This window comes from Cucurbita maxima, unplaced genomic scaffold (assembly GCF_002738345.1).
Source record: "Cucurbita maxima cultivar Rimu unplaced genomic scaffold, Cmax_1.0 Cma_Scf00011, whole genome shotgun sequence".
In the NCBI taxonomy this organism is placed as follows: Eukaryota; Viridiplantae; Streptophyta; class Magnoliopsida; order Cucurbitales; family Cucurbitaceae; genus Cucurbita; species Cucurbita maxima.
The window spans coordinates 770337-793599 of NW_019272027.1; the positions used below are offsets into that span (position 1 = coordinate 770337).

The 23263-nt window shown below is 34.2% G+C and overlaps 4 protein-coding genes across 5 annotated transcripts in view; 2 read left to right on the top strand and 2 right to left on the bottom strand.

The window, feature by feature from the left end:
* Positions 1–407: 407 nt before the first annotated feature.
* Positions 408–5502, bottom strand: LOC111485994 (protein DETOXIFICATION 40-like). The gene is made up of 7 exons (XM_023132979.1): positions 5160–5502; positions 3729–4360; positions 2766–2822; positions 2077–2315; positions 1902–2020; positions 995–1081; positions 408–552 (listed from the first exon to the last, which is right to left on the bottom strand). Exons 1-7 carry the CDS (start codon positions 5475–5477, stop codon positions 481–483), a joined length of 1524 nt encoding a protein of 507 aa, XP_022988747.1. The 5' UTR covers positions 5478–5502; the 3' UTR covers positions 408–480.
* Positions 5503–7068: 1566 nt separating this feature from the next.
* On the bottom strand, positions 7069–14849 carry LOC111485932 (aconitate hydratase, cytoplasmic). Its single transcript, XM_023132906.1, has 20 exons — positions 14366–14849; positions 13979–14083; positions 13612–13772; positions 13426–13518; positions 12888–13073; positions 12552–12713; positions 12271–12415; positions 12035–12177; positions 11897–11953; positions 11701–11780; positions 11487–11562; positions 11173–11358; positions 10907–10974; positions 10264–10382; positions 9985–10106; positions 9061–9159; positions 8501–8980; positions 7860–7958; positions 7522–7764; positions 7069–7418 (listed from the first exon to the last, which is right to left on the bottom strand). Exons 1-20 carry the CDS (start codon positions 14640–14642, stop codon positions 7350–7352), a joined length of 2970 nt encoding a protein of 989 aa, XP_022988674.1. The 5' UTR covers positions 14643–14849; the 3' UTR covers positions 7069–7349.
* A 3553-nt stretch (positions 14850–18402) lies between these two features.
* LOC111486563 lies at positions 18403–18783 on the top strand. The gene has a single exon (XM_023133737.1). The coding sequence runs from the start codon at positions 18403–18405 to the stop codon at positions 18781–18783; it is 381 nt and encodes a 126-aa protein (XP_022989505.1).
* Positions 18784–22342: 3559 nt separating this feature from the next.
* LOC111485940 (protein RRP6-like 3) overlaps positions 22343–23263 on the top strand; it is an 8175-nt gene continuing 7254 nt past the window's right edge. The window contains exon 1 of one of the 2 annotated variants that reach the window (XM_023132917.1): positions 22343–22759. In XM_023132917.1, coding sequence (XP_022988685.1) covers positions 22546–22759 — 214 coding nt within the window. In that variant the 5' untranslated portion in view covers positions 22343–22545. The remainder of the gene's footprint in view (positions 22760–23263) is intronic. The other variant, XM_023132916.1, reaches the window with a different exon arrangement.

The following is a 23263-nucleotide window of genomic DNA, read 5'->3' on the forward strand; positions in this document are numbered from 1 at the left end:
ATCCACCCCGAGGCCCAACGTTCTTACTGGCACACCGTTTCGTGTCTACCCCCCTTCGAAGACAACAAGAAGGCTGACACATTGTCCGGTGTCTGGCTCTGATACCATTTGTAACGACCCAGATTCACCGCTAGCAGATATTATCCTCTTTGGACTTTTTCCCTTTCGGGCTTCCCCTCAAAACTTTAAAACACGTGTGCTAGGGGAAGGTTTCCACACCCTTATAAATGGTGATTTGTTCTCCTTCCCAACCAATGTAGACATCACATTATATTAATAATGTTATCGTACCATAATATAAATTGCAAATACTAAATAATTATTAAATAAAAAAATTATTAAGAGATTTTAGGGCATAAATTTCTATGGAAATGTTTCCTTAAAAAAGAGAGAAGATAGTCAAAAAATTAGGGTTAAATAATGCACAGTAATTATTGAATTCAATTATCAAAGTGGTTGAATAAAAGTAACTTTAATTCTTCAACTCTTATCCTTTGGAAGGCTGTTGCTTGTGTCATTCCATTTGTTTAATCTTTTCACTGCTTCCTCTACCTGCAATCCCAATTACTCTTAAATTTTCACTTAAAAATTAAATAAAATTAAATTTAAAACTCGAGCGAAAAAATAAGCTTTTAATTTAGAGATCAAATGAAAATTATACGACCAAAAAAATATTTTTGTGAGATTACACATTGGTTGAAAAGTAAAACGAAACACTCTTGATGAAAATGTAAAAACTTCTCTCTAGTAAATGCGTTTTAAAAACTTTGAGGGAAAGTCTTGGAATGAAAAGTCTAAAAATGACAATATCGGCTAGCGATGGACTTAAACTATTACAAATAGTATTAGAGCCCGTCACTGAAAAGTGTGATGCACTGGTTAATCGGAGTAGCGCTAGACCGTCTCTCCATAATAGACGTCTTTTAAAAACCGTGAAGATCGTAACGGGCTGCTAATGGTATAAGAGAAAATATGCATAGAAAAATAATGTTACCTCTTTATTCCAATCAGCTCGAAGGGTCACCCATACTAAAATGCACGTTTGCATCGCGGTGCCACTAAGCATCCCTAGCCATATGCCCTACACATGAGACAAAAAGACAATTTATTTTATTTTTATTTAACGTTTTCTTTTTCTCCACCCCTCATAAAAATAATTTGGAAGGTAATTTTTTAAAATATATTAAAATTAAATTACAAATGTTATTTTTAAAATTTTAATAAATTATTCCAACCACTCAAACCAACGGTGCATGTCCTATTTAATAAATGTGATCTTCAATGAAAAAGTTTAATTAAGATGAATCTAAAAATGTCCGGTTAGACGAACACGACTCTCCACAATGATATGATATTGTTCACTTTGAGCATAAGCTCTTATGGTTTTGCTTTGGGCTTCCCAAAAGGCCTCATACCAATGGAGTTAGTATTCCTCAACCCCCATGATCATTCCCTAAATTAGCCGATATAGGACTTTCATCATCCAACACTTCCCCTCGAACAAAGCATGCCTCCCCTTAATCGAGGCTCGACTCCTTTAGAGTCTTAGTCATTTTTTACTACCTTCGTACCTTCGAGGAGGCTTGACTCTTTTTTTCTTTTTGGAGTCCTTTGTTCGACATTCGAGAATTTGTCAATCTATTGGCACGGCTAACTTTAGGGCATGGCTCTGATACCATGTTAGACGAACACGACTCTCACAATGGTATGATATTGTCCAGTTTGAGCATAAGCTCTCATGACTTTGCTTTGGGCTTCCCAAAAGGCCTCATACTAGTATTCCTCACTTATAAACCTCCCATGATCATTCCCTAAATTAGCCGATGTGGGACTTTCATCATCCAACATGTCCAATTGGACTCGACTTAACTTGACCCAACCCAACACACGAACAACCGTACCTTAGCTCCAAGTTGAAAGTGGAAACCGAGGAGAACACCGAAGGGCAAGCCAACAAAGTAATAGCAGCCCACATTGACCAAAGCAACAAAAGATTGCCACCCACATCCCACAGCCACGCCTGCATTTCTTTTATTAACACCATAAAGATAATAATAATTATAATAATAATAATACCAGATAAAACAGGCTGGATTCCGTTGAGGAGGAGAGTGACGGCCAGTAAAGGGCAGAGGTCAGAAACGGCGGCGGCGACGGTGGCGCCGTCGGTGAAGAGATAGCTAATGACGTTGCGGAATGAAAGGACGGCGGAGGCGACGAGTATAGAAATGAGGGAGGAAATGGCTACCACCACCACCACTGAAAAGGCTGCGGATTTGGGATGCCCATGGCCTAGTTCATTGCCCACTCTCACGCTGCCAAAAACAAACCGTACAAAAAAAATTAAATATTGTATTTATTTGCTTTAATATTCAAATTCAATTTTTTTTAGTTTTCAAATTTTAGGTTGAATTTTAAAAATATTATTAGAAAGTAGATATACAAAATAATAAAAAAATTATTGAGAAAATATTTAAATATATTTTTTAATAAAAAATAAACACAATTTAAAAATAATAATAATAATAAATGGTCATCAAACTCGATCTTAAAATTTTATTTGTACGGTTGAAGCTAGCGGTATTTAAAACAAAAAATCAAATTTAATTTCTTAAATTATATCTTATTTTACAAGAATAATTTGCATTATATTAGGGTTTAATTTCTTAATATTATTTTTGTTTTCTAAAAAAAGCTTAATTATAAATTAATAAGTTTTGATATTTAAAAAATAAATAAATAAATAAAAGAGAAAGAAACATAACCTAGCAGCTGCATTGAAGCCAACAGAAATCATGAATGCCAATCCATTAATGGTCATACTGCAAATAAATAAATAAAACTCCAAATTCAGAATTATCCCTTTTTTTTTTTAATATAATTTTAAATTTAAATATTAATGTCAAATTAGGTAAGGGAACACGAAAAATGAGACGGTTGCGTTTGACGACTTGAAAAAAGAAATGAGAATTTATGTTTATAAAGGCTTGGAAAAATCTTCCTGTTTTAAAACGTAAGGAAGTTTAGAATGTAAAGCTGAAAGAGGACAACATGTGGTAGCAGTGTGCTTGAATTGTTACAAATCATATCAGAGCCAGACACCGGAGAATGTACCAACTTGGAGGTTAAGCCCCAAAAGGTTGGACACAAGGCAATTTGCTAACAAAGACGTTGGGCTCCGTTTGGCCCAAAAAATGAGACGTTTGTGTCCCTTTTGGCAACTTGTAAAAATAATGAAAATTTATGTTTTAAAACCGGGCAATGTGCCAACTTAGAGGCTAAGCCCTGAAAGAGGTAGACACAAGGTTGTTTGCCAGCAAGGACGCTGGTCCCAAAAGGGAGTGGATTGGGAGGTTTCACATCAATTGGAGAAGGGAACGAGTGTCAGCGAGAATGCTGGGTCTCGAAGGGGTAGATTATGAGATCCCACATTATGGGAGAAAAAAACGAAATATTGTTTATAGGTGTGTGGAAAACCTCCAATGAAACGTGTTTTAAAACCTTGAATCGAAGTCCAAAATGTAAAGCCTTATGTGGATTTGTATTATTAAACTTAAATACAAAATCGACCTCATCTGTTGGCGGTGAATTTAGACTATTATAGCCATAAATGCAAAATCGAATTAATTTAGTCTCGAAATTTCAAATATTTTTAAATGTTTTTAAAAAATTCACGAACCAAACCTGAACGATGAATGAAAGACGAAAGGAAATGAAAAGATTAGTACCAGATGGAGAGGGAATCGAGAGCCAACTCAGGATTATCAAGCAACCCAGCAACCAAAACCAGAATCTGAAAATACCAAGTTTCCAAGCACAGCATAATCGCCGACGCAGCCGACAATTTAAAGAACTCCGGCAGCCCCTTAAACGCCGCCCAACTCAACCCTCTCCAACTCTCCTTAAACCTCTCACTCTTCACAATATACACAAACTGCGCCGTCACAATGATCCACCACGACAGGCTGAGCACCGACGACGCCCCAAACAACCCAAACCCCAGCTTATACGCCGCCGCCCAACTCAGCATCAAATGCACCGCTAGCGTCGCCGCCGATATGTAGGCGCTGGGAAGCACCACGCTCTGGGACTGAAGAAACTTCTGGATAGGGAAGTTAATGGCGTAGGCGAAGATTTGAGGGATCAGGCCGTACACGAAAACGGCCGCCGACGAAGCAATTTCCGGCGACTCGCCGAGGAGCAGCAAGAGGGGTTTGGAGAAGACGTAGAGAAGAGTTAAGAGACAGGCGACTAAAGTGAGCAAAATTGACGATCTTTGTAAGTAAATTCCTAACATTTCGTATTTTCCGGCGCCGTAAGCTTGGCCGCACAGCGTCTCCACGGCGCTCCCCATTCCCAACTGTTACATCAAATTATCATATAACAAATTCAAAATTAATATTTCAAATCATCATATAAACTTTTAAATTTACATTCAATAATTCGTTTAAGTTTTTTTTAATTTTTCATTATTGTTTAAAATTCACGAAATTAATAGGCCTATTTGACAAAAAAAAAAAAAAAAAAAAAAAAAAAAAAAAAAAANCTTTAATTTTGTATATACTATCAAATAATTTTTTTTTAATATGTAATAAATATTAAAAATTCTAATAAAAAAATCTTTAAATTCATTAGATAAGTTCAGATTTAATATTAAGTATAAAATTGAAATATAAAAAAAATAATATCTAATAAATCAAATACAGAACAAAATTGAACTTTTTAAAAATATTTTTAAAATTTTAAAATTTAAAATTTAGGAGCATAAAGTTTAGAAGCATAGTTAAAGTTTTTTTTTTTTTTTTTTGAAAGAATTAATATATACTAGATAAGATAACTTTTAATAAATTCAACAAAATTTGAAAATTTTTAAACATTTTAAATATTTTAAAGTTTAGAAGTAGGAAATTGAAGTTTAAAAGAAATTAATATATAATATACCATCGACATATTTTTGGCATAAAATTAAAAATTTTAAAAGCATATTAATTACAAAATTAAAATTTGAAATTATAAAAAAAAATAATAGATTTAAAATCGATTAAGAATGTTTTGCATAATTTCAAACTAAATAAATTTGAAATTCTATTAAAAAAAATTGAAATTTAATGTTTTATTAATTGGAAATAAAAGGGTATTAAGTGAAATTAAAAACATACCAAGAGACCATAAGCAAAAGTTTGAACGCCGCTGTTGCCGAGAGAAGCGGCGGCGAGTTCCGCGTTGCCGAGGTGGCCGGAGAAGATGCGGGTGGACATAGACATGAGGTTGTTGATCATGTACACGAACACCGCCGGCGCCGCCAGATAACCCAACAGCTTCAGCTCCATCCAAGCCGCCAGCCGGATTCGAGCCACGGAAGGCAATTCTGTGTCCGATAATATCTTCTCCAGCTCGCCGCTTGGCCCATGCTTCTTCGCCGCCGGCTGCTGCACCAATGGCTCCTCAATATCTCTATCCTCATACCCATATTCCATCTTCTCTCTCTCTCCCCCTCTCTCTTAGCCCTTTAATTTATAAGTCTTTTTATGACATCATTAATATTTTTATTTGCATGTAACTTTTTAAATAACATACACAAGGATAAGATTAGAAGACAACCGGATGGGACACGTTGCTTTAGGCTTCCCCAAAAGGCCTCATTCCAATGGAGAGTGTATTTTTAGATTATAAACTCATGATCATTCCCTAAATTAACCAATGTGGGACACTTTCATCCAACAATGTTAACCTTTCTATCCAAAATTCACCCACATATAAACATACACGTTTTAAAATCGTGAAGCTGATGATCATACGTAACAGGCTAAAGTGAACAATATGTATTACTAGTGAGCATTAAGCTATTGTAAATGATATCATAGTCAAACACTAGGCAATGTGCCATTGATGACGGTTGAAGGGAATGAAGTATTCCTAATAAGAGTATAGAAACTTTTCCATAACAAATGCATTTTGAAACTGTGAGATTGATGATGATATGTAACGGACTAAAATGAAGAATATCGGCTAGCGGTCGGCTAATATTACAATTATAATATAAATAAATGAAGTCATGTTATTTCTCTAATATGAGTTTTTTTTTTTTTTTTTCTCGATTTAATCATATTATGACCACTTCTTCAAATATATATATTTTTCGAAAAATACAAACTTTCAATAATATTAAGAAATTATAAACAAAAATATCTTTTTTTGTGGATGTGAGTTAACATTTCTTTTATCTTTTTAATTTTTAATAGAAATATTGTTTACTTTTTTACATCACTTGGTTAGTTGGTATTTTAAATAAAAAAAAAAATAAGAGGGGGTTTCGTTGTATTTAATAATTAAACGAGCACAAATCCCTATTTATTGGTGTCCAAGCGAGTATAAATTCTTCAATTAATTAAATTTATATTATTCTTGTTCAATATAAGGATCCTAATGCTAGAGTACAAATAGAAGGGAGCAAAAATGAAGTGGGCATGCCGTCCTTTGGAACCAAAAGGGTAACTTTTCAGCTCAATAATTGAGTACTAAATTACTCATCAAATTTGTCACATCACGTGATGCACATTCACCACTACACAAAAATAAAATCTATAAGTAATTTGCATCCCACCAAATTTTGGGGAAGATTTATCCAATTCCTTTCTTTTGCACCCCTCGGAAATCACGAACAAGGGCATATTTGTTTAACGCTAGATTTGGACCGTTACATGATCTATCTTATTCAAGAGCATCCAATTCTCAAATTGTGGTACTTAATCAAGTCTGGTGGCAGGTATATGCACCCAATTCACGGTAGTGTATCAAAAGAGCACCCAATTTTCTCGTTCTATGCATCCAATTCTCTAATCATGTTCACCGAATCAAAAGCACCCAATTCTCAAACTGGGCTCTTCACGATTCCTTTCAAAGATTTATTTTCCTCCACTTCTAAACTTTAAATCAATAAATAATATCAATCTTTCAAACTCAGAGGAGATTTAGATCGATAAATAATATCATTCTTTCAATCTCTAGGCAATTTGGTAGTCATCAAATTATGTTTAACCTTCATTTTTATTATCAACCCTACCAATGTGGATCCAACCATCCATCTCGATTTCTGCAGCGTAGTTAACCCACTCAATAATTAAAAGAGTGGAAACTGGCAGGTGAAAGTATTTGTTACTATTGGAATAAATACAACAACCTCAACAGTTCTTGACAGGCAAACATGCTTGCATCGCTCTCTATTCAAAAAAAAATTGAGTCCCACCAGGGTTTTTCTTTTCCCTTATTGATGAAAATGGGGAATAAAAAAACAGGGCGAGTTCACGACAAAGCCCCCCTGCTGCTTAATCAGAGACTCCTGAAGTTACTCATTGCTTAATGAGATTCCGAATAACGTATGGAAGGATTCCTCCGTTATTGAAATAGGCAAGCTCCACCTGCAGAGGAATCGAAATCAGAGGAAAATTTGACGCTGTGGATTATGATATGTGAAAATTCAAATCCGATGATATGAGGGGGAGGAAAACAAAAAGGAATTACCTCAGTGTCGAAGCGAACAGTGCAAGTGAAAGATTTTCCAGAATCAGTGGTGACAGTCACGTCTTGGCCAGGCCTTATCTTACTGATGTCGTCCGGGAGGTCAATTGTGTAACGCTCGTGTCCAGTCAATCCGAGTGAGTCAGCATCCTCACCAGACTTGAAACAAAGTGGGATGATACCCATTCCCACCAAATTACTACGATGAATTCTCTCAAAGCTTTTGGCAATAACTGCTTTAACCCCCTGATGCCAATAAATACAGAAGATGCTTAGTCCAGGTTCGATTAAAAAAAAAAAAACTCTGAAGAATCAAACGTTCATGGGTTTCAAACACTCACCAACAACATTGGACCCTTGGCCGCCCAATCTCGAGAACTTCCGCTTCCATACTCTGCCCCAGCCAGCACAATGGTGTCTTGACCAGCTGACTTGTATTTCTAAAACATAAAATAGATTGCAAGAACTGAGTCATTATTTTTAAAATATATATATACAAAAAATTCATGAAATAATTATTAGATTTCGACATCATTTAATATCACAATATAAGCAAAATGCCTCTAATTTTTACATGGAATGTTCCAAAACAACTAGTCCTTTACTTCGTTAGATAATGAAATTAACACTTGAAAAGAAAAGGTATGGTATGAAGAAAGATCAAAATGACGCAACTTCTCACAGGAGATGACCAATTTTCAACAACGTTTCTTCCAAAATTAATGTCCAACCACTCTTTTACAAGTGTGGTTGTTTAATTATTAGAGATGGGTTTCTTTACTTCACAAAAATAGAAGAACAAAGATAGGAAGAAAGGTTTGGATCCCACTTGGAAGCAGCTTCAAGGATCCGACCGACATCTAGTTTTCACACATTTCTTCACTAATTTATATTAGGTTTGGATCCCACTTGGGGAAAAGCATGCATATAAACTACTTCCTTTTATAAAACAGTATGCATATAAGAGAACTAAAATACTCACCTCTGCTGCTTCAAAGACAGAAAGTTTCTCTCCAGTGGGAACATGAACCGTCTTCGGGCCCACTTCACCATCTAAAAGCTTGTTCACAAGACGGATATTGGCAAATGTACCCCTTGCCATCACCTCATCATTACCACGCCTACTTCCATAAGAATTGAAATCCTTGCGATCCACTCCACGCTCAAGAAGGTATTTTGCTGCAGGGCTGTCCTTGTGGATGCTTCCTGCAGGGGAAATGTGATCCGTAGTGATACTGTCTCCAAAATTTAATAGGCAGTAAGCATCCTTAACACCATGTGCTCCTGGAGGGTCCATGGTCATATTCTTGAAGTAGGGAGGTTCATGAATATAGGTGGAATTGGGGTCCCATGAGTACAGGGTGCCAGAAGGAACTGAAAGTTGGTTCCACATTGGGTTTCCTTTTGTAATAGATTCATAAGTGCTTTTGAACATGTCAGGCAATACACTGGATTGAACAACCTAATATAAATTTCAAACACGTTAAATCTATTATTCCTTTTAAAATGTATACAACTTACTTCATCGAAAAAACTACCTACCTCAGCTATTTCTTCTGTCGACGGCCAGATATCCCTGAAATAGACATCCTTTCCATCCTTCCCTTTTCCAATTGGCTCCTTATCAAAGTCAATATCAACCTGGAAAACATTTTTTTACACCAGTTAACTCAACAGATTTATACCCACTGTTAGAGGGTGACAGACCTTAAAAAATAAAAAGCGCTTATATTCTTCTTAATAAATAAATAAATAAGAAGTAGATTTGCTACATTTAGGGTTGAAAATTTCCGTCAAACATCTCCCAAACCAGGCAAAGGGAGATGATAAAACACCATCGATTTGAAACTGATTAAAACAGTAGTAGCATGTTTTGATTAGAAAACGATCTACAATTGTTAGATTACAAAATAAAGAAGCAAAAGAGGGTCTCGTGACTCACGAAATCCCTATTCAAATTTTAAGAAATTCCTCTACTTCCTATCTGTAAACCAGCAAAGAGCTCTACAAACAATGCACTAAATATAAAAGCAAAAGAGGGTCTCGTGAAAGAAGGATAGAGTTGCCAAAACAGCCCTGTACTAAATAACTGCAAGACCATAAAACGTTCAATAACAAATGTGAAACTTTCTAATGGAAAGTGAAAGAAGTACATATCAGAAAGCCGGCTATTAAATGTACCATTGAGCCATGCTGACTGCTGAAGTTAAAACACTGAGTAAAAAGGACGCTTTCCTATATTTCAACCAAAATCCCCAACCTTAAACTAACTACAAAAGACGAGTTTAAAACTACGAACAGGTTAGGGCAAGAAAGTATCGATTATTTTCCATACCACTACCTCTCTGAAATCCACCTTAAAACTTAATTTGACTAAAGGAACCAAAACAGTACGTATACATTTTATCCTTCCACAGCCCAAAATTAACCCAAAGAAAAAATAAATATATAACAGCCAGTGCATACCGTGCCAGCTAAGGCATAAGCCACCACCAAAGGAGGTGAAGCAAGGTAGTTTGCTCTGGTCAGTGGATGAACACGACCCTCAAAATTCCGGTTCCCAGAGAGTACAGCAGCTGCAACAATATCTGCATTACAAAGTACTTACGAAATTAGAATTATCAAGGTGAAAAAGAAACAGTAAACTTGCTCAATCGTATTTAACAAGTAAAGTGAGCCCATTTTGTAAAGCAATCACATTCCCTATTTACAAGATCTTATCAGCTCATCTTATTCGAAAATTACCGTTGTCAGATATAGCAGCAGATACTGATTCATCCAAATCCCCAGAATTCCCAATACAGGTTGTACAACCATAGCCAACTATATGGAAGCCCTGCTGATTTAAATAAGGCTGCAGTCCACTGCATCAGTCAAATGTAGAATTATTATTTTTTCATGTTTTTAAGTAACAAAAACAAGGTAATTTATTTAGATAAGACAACCAATGAATTCATCCTTGTTAAATAAAAGAAGCTAAAAGATCATTCGGTAGTATTCCCCCATTCCTCTTTTTTATTTTTTTAAAAATGTTTTATCGTTGATATCTGAGAAGGATAGTACCTACATTTTCAAAATGGATTCTTTTTTTCTTATTACCAATTATTTAAAACATCAATACAAGTGATCTTCTTAATCATTCTTCTGTAAATATACTAAAAAACTGAAATGACAATAATTTGAATGTTCTCTTTAAGTAAACTTTTATTTTTTTAATTTAAAAGTTTAGAGAACATTTTTATTTTACGAAGTTAAGAACAAGAAACAATTATTTTTCTTTTCTTTAGAAATAGAATAAGATGGGAACGAGAAATAAGAAATAAGAAATAAGAATGTTACTAGACTAGACAGTTGTGATATATAACAATTACGTATGATAATTAATTACCTCTTCAGTAAGTATTTTGTCACAACTCCAGAGCCTGGAGCAAGACTTGTTTTCACCCATGGCTTGACCTGGTGCAACGTTAAGAAGGCATGATTAACATGCTAAGACAATACTTCCACCCCTCAAACAAGGCCAAAACGGATAAAAGCGAGACTAAAATGAGAAAAGCTAAAATCTCAATGCTTGAAGAAATCATAAAACATAGGAAAAGGAAGGAATACAAAAGGGGTCTCTTAAATGAATTGAACGCCCTTGCCCATAAGTACCTGTAAACCAAGTTCACAAGCCTTTTTTGCTACGAGAGCAGCCCCTAACATAACGCTGGGGTTTGATGTGTTGGTACAACTTGTTATGGCTGCAATAACAACACTACCATGTTTTAGCTCAGCTGGTTGTCCATGAAATGAAAACTTTGCCACGTTTTCCTGTGCTTCTTTTGGTATAGCAAATCCCTAGAATCAAAACAAGAATAGAAAACAATTATAAAATTAACATAAATTATGCTGACTTGAGCCAGTTTCAAAAAAAATTATAAAAAATATATTAGCCAGACAATATGTGATGGAAGTAACACACATACCTTAAATCCAACTTTGTTATCAAGGCAAGCATGCCAATCAGACTTCATTTCTTTCAAAGGCACACGATCATGGGGTCTGTAATGTTACAGATGCAACATAAGAGATTATAAGACTAAACGAAAGATTATGATATAAAACATTAAAACCCAAATCAAGTAACCTAAAAATGAAGAGCAATGAAGATTATTAACAAAGCAGCAAAGAGCCCCATACCTTTTTGGTCCTGAAATGCATGGCTCTACATCCGTAAGGTCCAATTGCAGGTAAGATGAGTACACTTTTTCTTGTTGAGGCTGAACACCAAACATGACCAAACATAAGAAAACTTCTATTGCTACATCTAAGAATCAGATGAACAGCAGGTTGACACTCATAACATAAATAAGAAATGTAATATGCAAAACTTTACCTCTTTATAGTCAACAAACATTTTATTTGCCCGGAGGTAAGCTTCAATCATCGACACCTACAGTTGGCAAACAAACAAATTATACAGGTTCACTTCTTCTATACAACGTACTTATCAATGAACTATGATAACACCCACAGTTTCATCACTTCTTCCAGTTAACTTGAGATATTGCAAGGTAACATGATCCACAGGGAAGAAGCCCATAGTTGCACCATACTCAGGAGACATATTTGCAATAGTGGCTCGGTCAGCTAATGACAGCTCCTCCATGCCATCCCCTACAATCACACTCATACAAAAAGTAAAACCATCCGCTGAAAAGTAAAATTGTATAAAAAATAGCTTATTGATAAGTTACAGATTGTAATTACCATAGAACTCAACAAATTTGCCAACTACACCGTGCTTCCTCAGCATTTGTGTCACAGTCAAAACCAAGTCAGTAGCAGTGACCCCATTGCGTAATTTTCCAGATAACTTGAACCCAACAACACCAGGCAATACCATGCTCATTGGCTATCAAGAACGAAATTGAAACATCAAACTCTGAATGGCATAGAACTTAACACAAAGCAATAACAATAGCACAGTATAATGTGCACTGAATCTATAAAAGTAAATAAATGAAAACAAAAGGCCAGAACTCAATTACCTGTCCAAGCATTGCCGCCTCTGCCTCAATACCTCCAACACCCCAACCAGCAACCCCTAAACCATCAATCATTGTTGTGTGCGAATCAGTTCCAACGACACTATCCGGGTACAGCAGACCACTAGTGTTGAAAACCACTCTTCCAAGGTATTCCAAATTAACCTGAAATATTAAAATGTTAAATTTAAGATTCAATGCTAGTATCACTTTTCCTTATTTTCATTTCATTTAAACCAAAAAAAAAAAAGTTAAATTAACATAGACCTGCTAGCAGAAACAGAACAATTTCTCGAATGTAAAATTTCAGATTTCTAGCTGACTTCAAATATTAGTTACCTGATGCACAATACCAGATCCAGGAGGAACAACAAGCATATTCTGGAATGCATTAGACCCCCATTTTAGGAAAGCAAATCTTTCCTTGTTCCTTTGGAATTCAAGTTCCATATTGGCCTGAACTGCATTTTCTGACCTTGCTACATCAACTTGAACTGAATGATCAATAACGAGGTCCACGGGAACCTACATAGTAGATGCTAATTCAAGTTAGAAATTTATGGAAAGAAATGCAATGTCATAAATTTGTTGGTCAAGGGTATGTACATTCTACATTAACCTGCACGACAGATGTTAACTGGAAAAAAAGATATGATAACTTGAAAAGAAGATAATGCACCTACAGCATATATTCACTTTGAACAGTCGAGAGAAATCAATGCATTATAATAATTGAATATCGCCATGTAACATTTCAGCATATTGCTCACATCTTGGCAATCAAAATAAGATGTGAAGCCGTTGGTCTTAGTAGTGAATTTAAATAACACATTCACACCAACACGTGCAGAGTACATTTAAAGAAGTAACTACGTACCAGGGGATTTATTTTATTGGAATCACTACCAAGTTTGTTCATGGCATCACGCATACAAGCAAGATCAACAACCGCTGGTACCCCAGTAAAATCCTGGGATCGTGGAAATGTTAGGAAGGAGAAAATTTGAAAACAACAAAAAGAACAAGACCATGCATGAAAATCTCAGAGCCTGTAAAACAGTACCTGCAAAAGGACACGAGCAGGTTTGAAAGGAATTTCAACTTGCTTAGGGGAGCTATTTTCCCAATCAATAATTTTCTCGACATCTTCCTTTTTCACTTGGAAATTGTCACAGTTCCGAATTGCAGATTCAAGCAATATTCTGATGGAGTAAGGCAGTCTATCTGTGAGGCAGAAACGTAAAATAACATTGAGAATTCACATAAAGCAAAACAAGACACAAGAATCTTTTAAAGAAAGTAAGCCATGGGCCCAGTACCCTAAAAACTAGAGACACTAGCAGCACAGCTAAACGTATCAACACCTAAAAACAACTGTAGAAATTTAATAAATAAGATTCCTCCATTAGTAGTAAGTTTGAAAAAGTTACCAATTCTCGGATCATTCAGAGACGGTAGGCTGTAATACTTCCCAAATTCTCCACCTCCAGGCTTTGGTAGGCTCGTTAAATTTTCCTTGAAAGGATTTTCGGCAGCTGAAACCATAACAATACTTAATCAGAACAAGAAATACAATTAAGTCTTCAAGTCACGTCATCAAATTCCGTTACCACAACATGTTTATCCCTAAGAAACAACACAAATTAAGAGCGAACCAGACAAAAAGGTAAAATAAAAGAAAGCAACAAACAATCATAATGATAACAAATAATATTCGAACACATAAAGTTATAACACAGCAACCATATCCAGAACAAATCGCATCATACAAACACACGAGGAAAATGAATAAACAAGGTAAAATTCCGCCGCCATACCCATGGAAGAAAATTTTCGGTGGAGACGCTCAATCGCAGGAGCAGTAGCTCTGATCTGAGCACGAAGACTGAGAGGAGAACGCCAGTGTACGCCGTGACTCCAGCGAGGGACCGATCGAAAAGCAGATGAACCACTTAGAGATCTGTAAGTAGTATTAGCAAAAGAAGGCGGAGAGAGCTTCGTAGAAGAAGCGGGGAAGGATCTGGAACAAAAAGACGGCGTGAATAGCCTCGCTCTCGAAACTCTGAGTAGCGCAGATGCTGAGGCCGAAGCCATGATTATATACGAATGGCGATCAGGATCACGATAAGACCAGAATTATAGGATAAGGATTGAGGAAATGGAAAGCGTTATGGGAAGAACAAAGTGATGGCTCTGCAGTCGTCGTCGTCGTCGCCGTCGTGGTTCTCAGCGAGAGGGAAAGGCGTGTGGAAATGGAATGAGACTTAGGGCTGCGTGCCAGTTTGCGCCTTGGAACTGATCTGGCGGGCAGAGTTAAGAGCCCACAAGAACGCTGGAGAAATACTCCTCTACGGTCAGGTGCACTGTTCCTCATCAGCCTAAATTTCAAATTGGCCCTTCGGTTTGATGACGGGACCTTCAAAAGGACCATTTTGACCTTTCTTTAGAAAATATTAATTAAAAGTCTTAAATTTTTGTTTTTACTATCAAACTTTAAGTTCCATCACATATTACATTAAATTTATAAAAATAAACGTATAGTATATAATATTGTGCATTTATTTATGAAAGGTCAAATTAGACTTTTTGATTTTGGATGGTGAGGTGGCGGAGTATGAGTGGCGGTACAGAATAAGAAAAATGGGCGGGGGCACAGGGAATAAATTGAGTTTAAGGGTAGGCCAAGTTGGGGAAGTTTCGGAGGGCTGAGTCAATCGGCAAAATTTGGAATATTTTTGTTCTCCCCATAATCTGTAAGATTTGGGAACGTGGAAATTCCTAATGAAGCCACGTATTTTCCCAATTTACTTTTTATATTTAATAATTACCTTCTTTTTAAATCTTTATTAAATTAAATAATTAGGAGATTATTGTCATCAATCAATCAATTTCACTATTACTATATTTAACATTTTCTTTTTAATATCTAAAAATAATGCATTGTCTTTATTCAAATATATAAATACTTGTCCTTTTCTTTTTAAAAATCACATGATTTGTTTTACAAAATTAATAAAAATATTTTTGCATTTTGCATTTTATTTAAAAAATATTTTAAACTTAAATCTAACAAAATACCTTTAAATTAAAAAATGTTAGAAAATGTTTTTCTGTTTTCTTTTAATGGAAATAGTTAATATTGTATTTTAAAAATACTCTTTTTATTTAAAAAAATCAAAATCTATGAAAGGTTGAAAAACGGTGAAGGGCAAAGGGTATTAACATTATTTTTAAAATTTCACGAGCATTTTTTAAACAAAGGACTAATGACAATTTTTTTTTTTTTAATGTTTCATCAAAATTGGAAGGTATTAATGAAAGTTCGTAAAATCAAAACACAGTTACTTTTTTATAAAAATATTAGGGTTTCTATTAAAAATACTGGTAAAAATAATTTTTTATTATTTTAAATTTTAAAGGCATTTAAAAGTTTTAAAGGTATCATTTTAAGATAAATTACGGAATATTAGACATATTTTTGGTATTAATAATCGGTTATATTTACTTCTGATTTCATCAATATTCTTAAAAGTTACAGTTTTTTTTTATTGATAGTTATAATCAACTTTTAAAAAAGAGACGGCGTCGTTTTGAACAAAGAATATTGTTCAATACCTTGTGGGATTTTAAAATTGTTTTCCAAAAAAAGGAAAATAACAAATAAAAGAGTGATATATATATATATATATATATATATATATATATTTGATAGAAGCATTATTCTGTACGTAATCATTTGGAGGCCAGGGTGGCCGCCGTTGCGATGATATTATATTTATTTATTATTATTAAAAATAAAATAAATAAAATTTATTTGAACGGTCGTTTTCATCGGGTAGGGTTTTCAATTTGGTTTTCTCTTGTCAAACCTCGTGGGCCTGGGCCTGCATTCTTTGCTGTTTTTCCTTTTCAAATAATGAAAGTCAATATATATATATATATATCTAAAGCCTTTTTTCTTTTTTCTTTTTTTTTTCTTTTAGAAAGAAAAAATCATCCCTAACAAAAACTCGACCAACTCAATCTAACTCATACGGCTCAAATCAAGTTATAAATTTTATTTTTATTCGATTAAATTCAAATAAATAAAATTCATTCATGAATTTTCTTTAAAATAATCTAAATTTATTATTAATTTTAAAATATAATATAATTTTTTCCATTTTCTTTATTAATTGGAGTTTGTAAACTTTTATTAAATATTTGAAAACAAGTGTTACAACTATCCTTTTTTATTAAAAAACTAAAATTTGAATAAAGTGTCCGAACAATATGAATCAAGACATATATACAAAAGCGGGATTCGCTATTTAATAAACGTAGTTTCAGTTGAACGTCTTATAACTCAAACACTTATATTAGTTTTAAAATGAAAATGACAAGTTTTATTATGATGTGCCACATTAATTGGAAAGGAGAACAAATCACCCTTTACTAGGACGTAGAAACCTTCCCCTGGCATACGCGTTTTAAGGCCTCGTGTAAGGGAAAGTCCAAATAGGACATAAAGGAAGCCCGTAAGGGAAAGCCTAGATAGAACAAAGTCTTGAGGGGGGAAAGCTCAAATAAAACAATATCTGGTAGCGGTAGGCTTAAGTCGTTTCATTTATTTTTTATTTATTTATTATATATATATATATTCAAATGAGTCATGACGTGGAATGCCTTAGCCATTATTATTATTATTATTAAATTAAGTAAACGTGCGTTGAGTATGAATTTTAAGAATAAAAAACTACATTTTTTTAAATTTAAAATACTAAATTTGGTTAGGATTTAAAAACATTTTAAGAAAATATTTTTATTTTAAGTTTTTATTTTAAATTTTTTTTTTTTTTATGTCAATATCCTATAAAGACTTCCACTGCTCCAAAATAGAGCGTCATCAAATCAAGATGATGTGTTCGGTACAAGATGAGTGTAGCAATTGCACTTTTGTGAGAGTGGGACAACGATTGTGCGACACTTGTTCTAATTCGGGGAACAAGTCAGCTATGTGAAATTTGGACTTCGTAGACAATATCGACTTATGCTTGAATATTAGGTCAGGTTTGAGATAACTATTTTGGAAAACGTGAGTGAGGAAATACGTTGAAATCCATTTTAAAGATACCAATGTTATAAGCTGAAAGCGAATAGACGACAACAACGACTTTTGTAGTATATCACTTGGGTATGAATTACTGACGACTAGTCACATCCTCCTATTGTACAGTTTAGGAAAATTTAGTCTTAGCAGGTGTATACATGATTTTAATGACTGGTCACACGCCACCGTATTGACCACAATAAGAACTAATAAATACATATCTAAGATGAAAACATGTAAAAGAGGTTTGGAATGAGCATGCGGCCATGGACAACACATCCTGTATAAACATGACCGGGACATTCGACATGCGCCTACCATGCATGGTATTTAATCTTTTGAAATGTAACTAACTACCATTCATTTTTCAATTTAATTATCATGCAAATTATTTACCACTAAAAACTTATATTATTTTTTTAAATTCATATATTTGAGAATAATATTAATATTAATTGTTAATAAACTAAAAAATCTAAAAAATCTAAAGCATATTATTCAAAATATAATTATTTTACTAATTTGATTTAATAAAAAGTAAATTAATCAATATAATAAAATTATATTATTTAACGAAATTACGTACTCTCTTGATTTTTTTTTTTTTTTTTCTCCCTTCCACATTATTTTCCCTCCACCACTTTTCCCGCCTGTCCCCGCTCAATCCTCCTCCTCCCGCCCACCCCCACACTCCATAAATCCCCAAACCCCAATCTCCAATTTCCCTCATCCCAATCCCCGTCTTCCCTTCCAATTCCCGGCAACATGAATCGGAGATCTAGAGCGTTTCCCCGATCGTCCAAATCTCACTCCGAGACGTTCCATAAGTATCTAAAGCCCGGTGCTCTAGCGCAAATTCGTAATTCCCGGATGATCGCTCGATTCAATCGCGTCAATTTGGTATCTCAGATCTACTCCACTCGTTCCTCATCGCTTTCTCCGCCGACTGCGCCGATCGACTCCGCTTTGCTTCAGGTGAACATTGTTGATGCTTCTCCTTGTTTTGCTGGGCGGGTGTACGGTCCACTCTGCTTGCAGAGGAAGAAACTTTTGGCTGCTAAGTCGTTGTGGTTTCTTAGTTCTAGTCTGACGAATTTGACTCCTGATTCTCCGCCTGATCCGGTTATTGAAGTGTTAGGGGGGTGAATATTGTTGATGTCTCGACGAATGGAATAGTTTTGAACCTTGTGAATCGATGTTTTCGTTGTGAATTTCATATCAATGTGTAATACATGACCTTTTGTAGGTGGTACTTGATGAGTTCTGTGAAAAATTTTCTTGATATTAACGGAATTGATATAATAAGATCTCTCATATTCTCGATCTATTGTGCTCGAGACTTCAAGTAGGGCCTTTTCTGCTTAATTTTTGGTCAATATATTTGGGATTCTATTGAACTACTCTAATCTAGGTCTCATTTTGGACCTTAAGGCTTGGGGATTTTGTTGAACTTCTGACCAAACTTCACATTGACTTCAAACTGAACTCAACTCTAGTCTACGACTGAACTCAACTCCAGCAAATTTCTCCAATAATGCGGGTCTGTTTTCTCTTGTTTACTTGGTTTGCTCATCAGCTGCCTTCTAACTAATTTGCTTTTTATTGGCATGTGGATCATGGGTTTTTTGCTATGGATATATTGACGTTAGAAACTGCATCAAGACATTTATTACATTTATCCTGAGTTTGTAGTCTGCAAAGTTTGAGATAAACAAATTACCATATCCAAATGCATGACTTTCTAACTTCAAATCAAGTCTGAGTTTAATGTTCTTTAATGGTATGGCTTGTACTGTGGTTGCCAAATATCAATATGATGCAACTGATCCTTTCATCCGATCACAAATAGGAAAGATCCTGATTCAACTGTGTATTGTTATTTGGAGAGTTGCATTTTCCATTGTTTAATTACCATACCATATCGGCAGTGTATGCATCGGATGTTCAGTTCTCATAATCAGTATTAAGTGGGATTTTGATTATTTCTATCTTGACTCATCTGTCTTGTTCATATTTCCATTTCCGAACGCTCCATTATTTAAGGGTGTTAGCTAGTTAGACCACTATTTGTTTTTACAGAGAATCTTAATTGCATCTTCCTGCAACATAAAGTTTCATCCCTCAGTGTCCTTTTATGGCAGTAGCTAATCATCATCTATGATGTTAATTCCTCTCTTGCTTTAATTGCCTTGCTTATATTTCCATTTTGCAAGGTTCCTTTGTATAACAGTTTAGCTAGTTTGGACACACTTTGTTTTTAAGAATAACTTTCATTGCATCTTCTTGCAACATGATTGTTTCATCCTTTCATGGTAGTAGCTAATCATCAGCATAGTTGATGAGTCCTCTCCTACTTTAATTGCCTTGCATATATTTCCATTTCTTAATGCTCCTTGTTTAGCAATGTTAGCTAGTTAGGCCACGATTTGCTTTGTGCAACATAAAGTTTCATCCTTCTATATCCTTTTATGGCAATAGCTAATCATCAAGTACATGGATAGTTCTTCTCCTGCTTTAATTGTCTTGCATATATTTCCATTTCATAACGCTCTTTTGTTTAACAATGTTAGTTAGTTAGATGAAGATTTGTTTTTAGGGATCATTTTCATTTCATTTCTGAATATCCTTTTTTGTCGGTTCTAAATCTTAAACTATGTTGATAATTCGTCTCTTGCTTTATTTGCCTTGCATTTATTTTCATTTCTTTATGCCACTTCGTTTAATAACGTCCGATTTGTTTTTACGGATAATTTTCATTGCATTTTCCTGCAACATAAAGTTTCTTCTCCTAATATCCTTTTATGAGAGTAGCTAATCATCAACTACATCAATAATTCCTCTCCTGCTTTAATTGCCTTGCATATATTTCCATATATTAACTAATACGAAATAACTAAGGGGTCTTAATCGTTCTATGACAAGATCCATACTGTGATGTAGATTTAAGAAGGGTTTATTGTATTTTTTTTTTAAGTTTTAGAGAACCGTCTTTAAGATAATAAGTTAGACTTAGTTTAGTGGCCATTGTGGTATCGTTGACCATGAAAGTTATAACCTTTCAATTAACCAATAGGTTATTATAAAGTTTATTTTTAAGGCTATAAATAGTCATTCATGTTATTGTTTTAGTAGGAAGGTTTTGGATATGAATATTAAAAATGAAGTTTACATATTATGATTCTTAATTCATGGGCTTGTTCTTTTGCATTTCTTGTGTTTAGATTTGCATGTTAGAGTCATTTAAGTAGTCTCGTGGAGTGATTTGAATAACGAGTTTAAAAACAAGTTTTCTTCACTCTTAATCTTGTTCATCAAAATAATTCGTTCCAAAACTTTTCCTTGGGTTGATTCTTTATCGTTTTTGGGTTCTTGGATAATTTCGATCTAGAGATCTCGTTCTCAATAAGGTTTTTAGATCAAATTCCAAGAGTTTCATATCATTAACGCTCGTTTGTATAACAATGTTAGCTAGTTAGACCACAATTTTTTTTTGAGGGGCATCATTTTCATTGCATCTTCTGCTACATAAGGTTTCATCCCTCAATTACCTTTTTTATCAGTAGCTAATCGTTTACTATGTTGATAATTCTTCTCATGCTTTAATTGCTTGCATATATTTCCATTTTCAGTGCTCCTTTGTTTAACAATGATAGCTAGTCAAGCCATGATTTGTTATTATAAACCACTTTGATTGCATCCTCCTGCAACATGAAGTTTCATCTCCCAATAACCTTCCATGGCAGAAACTAATCGTCAAGAATGTTGATAATTCCTTTGCTACTGCAGTTGCCTTCAGTATATTTCCATTTCTTAATGCTCCTTTGTTTGATAAAATTGGCTACTTAGGCCGTGATTTGTTCTTAAGGTTCATTTTTTCTTCCTGCAACATAAAGTTTCATCTTATAATCTGCTTGATCTCTTAACTTCTCATGAACAGAACAGTTGTTGAGGACTTGAGCTGCGAAGTTACAAGTGATAGCTCTCAAATCATGAGTAAGAACCCATTTTTAACTTACATAAATGATTTTTTAAGTTGCTAATAATTAGTATTTTATAGTGTTGATTGCATTTATTTATTTTAAGTCAACATTTCCTTTTCTTTATGATATTTGAAATTATATTTGTTTTCAATTTTGGGTTAATAAGTTTTGACATATTTAATTTTTTTATAATAAATTTATCGATCTTTTAGACATAAAATTGAATTTTGGACCATAAATTTTAAAAAACATGGAATAAGTACAATTAAAAGTTGAAATATAGGTAAAACATTTTAAAGTTTAAGGATCAAATAGACATAAATTTAAAAGTTTAGAGACTTATTAGATATTTTTTGTAATGTAAATATCAATACATTTCTTTTTATTTGATGTAAAAGTGATAAAGCACACGTAATGCAATAATAAATATACATACTAAATGACTTATTTTTGCCTGATATCTATTTTGTTTTTTTTTTTTTAAGTTAAGTAGAGTATTTTTGTTTTGTTATATTTTATAAATGTTTTTAAAATTTAAGCTAAGATTTAAAAAATTATATATAGTTTTAAAACATTTATTTTTGGTTTGTGAGATTTTGCTAAAAAATTAATATTTTGAAAGATAAAAATTATTATAAGAAATAATGAGGAAAAAAGTAAATTTTTTTGAATCTCTATGGAAAGAATAATTGAACGACTTGTCGTCAAGGTGCAGATAAGACAATAAGAGAAAGTCACCTCGACAGGAGCAGCACGTCGAAAAGGTATGCGACGGACCTCCATACGACGCCGTTTTAGGACGACGTAAACATCCTGTCCGGAGTCTAAACCGTTGCCGCCGCATTAGAAATCAAAGCTCCAAATCAGAGAAACACAGGCGAAAAAAAAAAAGAAAAAAGAAAAAACGAGAACGGAGCCATTGATTCTAATGGAGCTTCAACGCAAGGCCAAAATCGCTTTAGTTGTAGCGTCTTTTGCAGCGCTAACAATCTACTTTACGGCCAGACGGCGCCGGAAGCAAAGGAGCGTTCGTAGTTCGTGTTATTTGCGAGATGATCAGAAGCCTCAGTACGCATTTAAACGCGTCCTGGCTGACAATTCTTATTCTGCGTTCAAGCATTTGAAACTCGATATGAATACAGGTGAAGTCAGTCCGTTACTCTATTTCAAATATGATATCGTGTTTAGCTGCTGAGACTATGAGTCATGTTATTAGAAGCAAATGGAGAGTTTAATGAATGAACGATACGATAAGGAGCTATGATTTAGTTTTTTATTGGATTTAGCAACCTTAATCTAAGTTGTTAATTGCATTTAGAAATGTTTGTTTGGGAAATGATGATTTATGTGTTTTTAAGCTGAATAATTTCCATGGAGCAATAGGATGTAGGGAATGAAAATCTGGAAGATTCTTTTTATTGTTTCTTTAATTTAATAGTTGGCGAAAAGTGGTCATAAGTATTTGAAATTTACTCTTGTTAGGATTATTAGCAACAATTCTTTCATGAATGGCTTTCATTTGTCTTCTCGTCAATCTTCAAGCTCCATTTCTCGTAAAAGATTTTGCAATGGTAGCTCTCAATGTTCTTACAAGGGGGTTGGCTGAGTGAAGTGAGTTTTTTTTTTTTTTTTTTTTTTTTTTTAGA

Coding starts and splice junctions, on each gene's coding strand:
- LOC111485994 (XM_023132979.1), bottom strand. CDS start 5,477: ATGGAATATGGGTATGAGGATAGAGATATTGAGGAGCCATTGGTGCAG. Junction 2,316..2,765: donor GGCTTCAATGCAGCTGCTAG/GTTATGTTTCTT, acceptor TGTTTTTGGCAG/CGTGAGAGTGGGCAATGAAC. Junction 1,082..1,901: donor ACTTTCAACTTGGAGCTAAG/GTACGGTTGTTC, acceptor TCTCATGTGTAG/GGCATATGGCTAGGGATGCT.
- LOC111485932 (XM_023132906.1), bottom strand. CDS start 14,642: ATGGCTTCGGCCTCAGCATCTGCGCTACTCAGAGTTTCGAGAGCGAGG. Junction 11,781..11,896: donor TGTTTGTTGACTATAAAGAG/GTAAAGTTTTGC, acceptor TTTGGTGTTCAG/CCTCAACAAGAAAAAGTGTA. Junction 10,107..10,263: donor TGCTGCTATATCTGACAACG/GTAATTTTCGAA, acceptor TTTGTAATGCAG/ATATTGTTGCAGCTGCTGTA.
- LOC111486563 (XM_023133737.1), top strand. CDS start 18,403: ATGAATCGGAGATCTAGAGCGTTTCCCCGATCGTCCAAATCTCACTCC.